This window comes from Herpailurus yagouaroundi, unplaced genomic scaffold, assembly GCF_014898765.1.
Source record: "Herpailurus yagouaroundi ecotype Mexico unplaced genomic scaffold, PumYag 197, whole genome shotgun sequence".
NCBI classification, from domain to species: domain Eukaryota; kingdom Metazoa; phylum Chordata; class Mammalia; order Carnivora; family Felidae; genus Herpailurus; species Herpailurus yagouaroundi.
The window spans coordinates 3,798,965-3,804,896 of record NW_024412428.1 but is presented as its reverse complement, the minus strand read 5'-3'; the positions used below and the strand labels follow the sequence as shown (position 1 = coordinate 3,804,896).

Below are 5,932 nucleotides of genomic sequence, written 5' to 3'. Positions count from 1 at the left end.
CCCCCCCCCCCCCCCCCCCCCGCTGGAAGCATTGGGAGAATTTTTCTCCATCTTGTGAGAACCTGGTAGGGTTCCCAGAGGTAAAAACTCATAAAAGTGTGGGGATCCTCCCTTAAACTGAGCCTCCCTATAGTTTTGAATTCTCCGATTTGTCCACACTGAGCCTCCAGCAATTTGTCAATTGTAGTTTAAATTTTCCTCCTTGGTGCTAGTCTATATATACTGGAGAGTTCTCTGAACTGTGATTCTCTGTAGCAGACAAGCATCTTTATAATTTGGGGGGCAGCAGTTCTGGGACCTCAATTCTCTGCTGGACACAAGAAGAGTTGTTGATGTTTAGTTGGTTGAGCATTTTTCTTGTCTTTCGGATGGAGCGATGCCTCCCAGGCTCCTTAGGTGCCGGACCAGACACCGGAAACCTCCATTATTTCCTGCTTTTACAACACATTTTCTCCCCTGTTTCCATGATGTGCCTTCTTTCAGTGCCCTGACAGCTCTGACTTTTCTTCTCTGTCTTCCTTTGCGTCTCTTCATCTGGAAGGTCCGCTGCTGGGCCCCTTCCCCAGTGAGTGCTCTTCTCCCACAGCTCTGCCACCCGAGCAAGTCTCAGTTTCAACATCCTGAGCATCTGACATCTTATGGGCACTTCACAGTCAGTGTCTCCAGAATTGAATTTGCTCTCCGCGAATCCATCATCCTTCTCCCCCGACGGCACCCCAGCCTCCTTTCTTCTCCCACAAACCTACCCACACTCCTTTCTTTCTTTGTGCCTGGCGCTCTGATTCGTGACCCTGCCATCCCATCCATGCATTTCCTCGCGCCGGCACCCTGTGTGTTATTCTAGGCCTTCCTTTCTCGCTCACACAGCCCCGAACATCTTCATCGCCCAACAAAAACAAATTGAAAACTGCCTCTTCATCCTTGCTCCACCGCTTTTGCTTATATTCGGACCCTCGTTTACCGTCTTTTCTCTCTGCCGCTCCTGCATTCGTCCCGCCACGGTGTCCACCTGGCAGTGTTCCAGAAAGCATCGCATTGCCTCTCTGTTGCCTGCGGAGGCAGTCTCCCGTTTCCCATTCTGTAAGCAGTTCACTGAGAGTATGGACATACAGCACTAGAAATTCCGTTTAGATTTATTTTTCTTTATTTCAGCTTGTAAGAATGGATCTTTTTTTGTCTTGGAATGTAGTAGAACAACAGCACGCACATGTGATTTACAAATATACATATATCAAGGTTGAATACTCAGGACTTCTTTTAGCGATTGGGGTACGTGATAAAAGGTTGAGGGACCCTGTGCGTACAACGTAAGATCCCAACCGCTCAGGTTTACGCGTGAGGCCCTCAGTTCTCTGGACCCTGCCCACGTGTGCCTCCCTCTCTCTTCCCGTTTATCCCCCGCATCCTGAACTCGCTCCTGATTAGCCACCTGGTGTAGAAGTTACCAGGTTGTTTCATGACTTCATACTGCGGCTTCTCCCTGGAATTTCTTTATTACTCGACCCTACCCTTAATCCCCATCCGCACCCCAGCCAGCAGACTCCCGTTTCTGAATTCCTTTCTGTGACCCCTTCCTGTCTCTACGCTGCCCTCCCCAAGTGAAGTCATCACCCCTCTTGCTGTCCCGCTGTCTGGGTCGTTCGCTCAGCCCTCCCGCAGTACCTCTAGCACCTACTCTGTGCTGCCCAGGCCGGGAAGACCAGGGTGGTCCCTCCACCTGTCTGCCTCCTTCACAGTGAGCTCCTTACAGGCACCCCCCCGCCCCCCATTCCTTACCTCCAGCATCCAGCAGCTGTCTCGGCAGCCTGCACAAGTGTGTGAATCAGTGAGCGAGGGCACTAGGCTGCCGACGTACCTTTCACCAGCGAGAGTCTATTTGTATGAGAAATCGATCAGGAACTACGTTGTATATTTGTGGATTTCTGAAGCCAAAATCTCCCTTGTGGTGTAATTTACACTTGCTCACTAAATCCAAGCCTCCATTTAGTAGTAAGCGTAAGTTTGCGTCTGTTTTCCATGTAAGTTTGTGTATATATATATATATATATGTTTTTATTTTAATTATTTTTTATTGAAGTGCAGTTGACACGCAAGAGCTCGGGTAGTTTCGGGGCACAGCATAGTGATTTGACAAGTTATGCTATGCTCATCACAACTCCAGCTACCTTCTGTCACCATAAGTACATATTTTGTTAACTCCACGGAGGGGACACAGAACAAGCACCTCTTCTTGTTCTGGACCATTCTTTCTAGCTGTGGTCGTAAAGTTTGGCCTGGCTGAATGACTCAGAAATGGACATTTGCATCACGTATCCTGGTGTGCTTTGCTTTATGTTGGAAGAGGACATAAAAAGTCATTTTCGAGTGAAGAATAATAACTGTGCTTGCCAGTATATTGTGCTTCTTTAAGGTGTATAATAGTAAAACAGACAAATTAAGATCTGATTATATATGTTACAGAGGTTTTTTTCCACTAACAAATATTCTACTAGAGGTGAAATTTAAATTCATTCAGTATGCCTCAGGTCTTGGGTTTGTTTGCTATTTATTCGATATAAGTCACAAATTTTTAGAATACACCATATTTCATAATGGGAACTTTACCATTCTAGCTCACACTGGTCAGATTTGTCTGCAGGTGTACATGAAGGAATGTGTATAATGTGGGTAATTGAGATAGGTTGCTTAGTTAAGTCAGTGAAAGTAAATAACCTGAAAGGGATGAAGATTGCAGAAAGGTGTGTCTACCTTAATTGCTCATTACTAAAATTACTTTTTTTTTAAGTTTATTTTTGAGCGAGAGAGAGAGAGACAAGAGTGTGAGTGGGGAGGGGCAGAGAGAGGGAGACACAGAATCCGAAGCAGGCTCCAGGCTCCGAGCTGTCGGCACAGAGCCCGATGTGGGGCTCGGACCCACGGAGTGCGAGATCATGACCTGAGCCGAGGTCGGAAGCTTAACCGACTGTGCCACCCAGGCACTCCTAAAATTATTCTTAATGCTAAGAATTACTACTTACTACTTTTACTACTAAGAATAACTGGACTGCCTTTCTTCTGAAAATCCCTCAAAAGATATAGAAATATACCTTTCTGAGGGAGCCTTGGTGGCTCGGTTGGTTGAGTGTCCAACTCTTGATTGTGGTTCAGGTCGTGATCCCAGAGTCATGGGATCAGGTCCTGCGTTGGGCTCCATGCCGAGCGTGAGCCTGTGTGGGATTCGTTCTCTCTCTCTCTCTCTCTCTCCCCCCCTGCTTGCACCCTTTCTCTGTCAAATTAAAAAATATATATGTGTGTGTGTGTGTGTGTGTGTGTGTACACACACACACACACACACACACACACACACACACACATATATCTACCTTTCTGTTTTCAATCCCATTTTTCTAGCTGCGATGATCCTAGGTTTTACATGGAGAGTTCCCTGGATTTACCCTAAGAAACTGCAGTAAACAAAAATACCATTGAACCTCTTTTCTTTCTTTCAGGTACAATATCGAGCCCAGTTTGTATTGTCCATTTTTCTCCCTTGGAGCATGCATGGAAGGCCTCAACACTTTGTTTGGCAGACTGTTAGGCATTACGTTGTATGCCGAGCAGCCCGCGAAAGGAGAGGTGTGGTGCGAGGGCGTCCGCAAACTGGTAAGCGTGCGGTTCGTGTGGGGTCGCCCCGCGTGTCTCTCGGGCCTGGTAGGGAGCCTCTGGCAGTTCCACGTTCAAGTGAGCCTTGCCCTCGCAGAGCCTGTCTCCCCTTATTTCCGTTTCACCAGAAAATCCAGATCACCACTTCTGACTTGGGACACTGCACAAAGCACCAGTTTTCTCTAAAATCGGTTGTTGCCTCGGATCGATAGACACAGAGCTGCGAAGCGTAGGGACTTGTTGGAACGTTGAGCCTTCGTATGTTGACAGATTCTGGTTCAAGGGACATTTGTCATTACTTGCCACGTTCCTGCACTGCTCGGTGTCGCTTTCGGTTAATTCCAGAATCCACGGCCTCTGTCACTTGTACTTTTTTCCCCAACCCCCTTCCCATCTTGTGGGAGCAATTATTTATATATATATAATTTGCATAATATATTGATTTTTCTCCCGTGCTCTGGTTTGACTTCTTTGATGATAACTTCGAGCCTGGCGTCCACCCTTCTCCAGTTAGGGCCCCCTGTATTTGAGACGTGAATATGTTTATTTTTTCCTCTTTTTAAGATTATGAGGCGGTATTGACTTATCTGTCTGTCAGAAAGGCTCTGTGTTGTTAGGCCGTTTGACTTCCTGCCTGTGTGTGTCCCACACTTGCTCCCTTCCCTGTATGTGGAGAGAAGGACGCCACCTCAGGGGCTCCCGGCTGCCTTCCGGGAGATAGATAGGCGCGGTGACGGACGCGAAAGGGTCGGGTAGGAGCACGCTTCATCACCGCCCCGAAATACCTGTTTGTGGAGCGCGTCCTTCACAGAGTGGCGGAGGCCGGTCAAGTGCGGAGATAGAGTAAAAGAAAAACTGGTAACAGGAGTGAAAGGACAAAATGCAAGGAGAAGGTTGGGAGGCGTAAAGCTGAGGTTCCCCGTGGCAGAACCCTCAAGTTGTGACAAGGCGGACAAGGCGAGCTGGAGGCCAGCTGTCGAGTTCTCCACAGGCCGTGTGTCTTTTACAGGCCCAGTTGGAGGGAGGGGCATAAAGGACATGACTGGTCTTCAGCTGAAGCCAGGAGCCAGCTTTTGTCGTGTCTGGATTCAGGGGTTAACATTTGGGGGCATAAATGCTCATCGTGAGATGGAGGTCTAACGCTGTCCAGCCAGAGCTTACCCCCAAGTGTATGGGGAGGTTGTGGACAGTCTGAAGAGCGGGGTGTGGTGGCCGTGGCGTAGGGCGCTGGCGGTCTGGATGAAGGGCTCGAACAAGGAGGTGTCCTCTCCTGACAGAATCCCCAGATCAAAATCCTCTGAGAGAGGAGGAGAAAACGGAATCTGGTTTGAGATGATGCGGGATGTGCGATGTAACCGAGTGGACATGGTCACAGCGATGGGGGTTTTATATATGGATTCTTATTAGGGATGTTTTTCCACTGTTAGTTTCTGATTCACCCCTAAATGTACTTTTTTTCCAGGCTGTGGTTCATGAATCCGAAGGATTGTTGGGGTACATTTACTGTGATTTTTTTCAGCGAGCGGGCAAGCCACATCAGGTGATGCTTTTTTTATAAACCCATTTCTCTGGAAGGGACTGACAGTTCTTCTGTGTCACCGTGCGTTCTGCATCTCACCTTTCTCCTTCCCTAACATTTAGAACACATTTCAGTGTTGTACTTCCCTAGCGTGTAGAAGACATTAACGGTAGCTACTGAGTATATAAAAAAATTTTTTTTAACGTTTTTATTTATTTTTGAGACACAGAGAGACAGAGCATGAACGGGGGAGGGGCAGAGAGAGAGGGAGACACAGAATCGGAAACAGGCTCCAGGGTCTGAGCCGTCAGCACAGAGCCCGACGCGGGGCTCGAACTCACGGACCATGAGATCGTGACCCGAGCTGAAGTCAGACGCTTAACTGACTGAGCCACCCAGGCGCCCCGCTACTGAGTATATAAATTTGAAATTAGGGAGGAATTTAAAGGTAATAAAGGTTATGGAAATAATTACATACGCCTGTGTCTGCCATTTTTATCTGGGTTACGGTTATAACGACAGTGGTAATGACAGCGGATATTTTAGGAGCCCTTCTGTATCCCAGCCATGGTGTCTTTGAATGTTCATCTCAACCTTTTGAACTAAGCTCTGACATTATGAGGAAACAGGCCAGAGAGGTTAAGTTACTTGCTTAGAGCCACACAACTAGAAGTGCTAGGATTTGACCCTAGATAGTCTTTTCTTTCTTTTTTTTTTAATGTTTATTTTTGAGAGAGAGTCTCAGAGCATGGCATTAAAAAAAAAAGAAAG

General features: G+C 47.3%; 1 protein-coding gene across 5 annotated transcripts in view; it reads left to right on the top strand.

The window, feature by feature from the left end:
• The window catches only part of MIPEP (mitochondrial intermediate peptidase), a 164,773-nt gene that overhangs the window by 54,161 nt on the left and 104,680 nt on the right, over window positions 1-5,932 (top strand). For all 5 annotated transcript variants that reach the window (XR_005782262.1, XM_040448037.1, XM_040448038.1 and 2 more), the window contains exons 11-12: window positions 3,489-3,642; window positions 5,105-5,182. Coding sequence is in view for 4 of the 5 variants with exons in the window: in XM_040448037.1 (XP_040303971.1) it covers window positions 3,489-3,642; window positions 5,105-5,182 (232 nt within the window). In the remaining variant the exon portion in view is untranslated. The remainder of the gene's footprint in view (window positions 1-3,488; window positions 3,643-5,104; window positions 5,183-5,932) is intronic.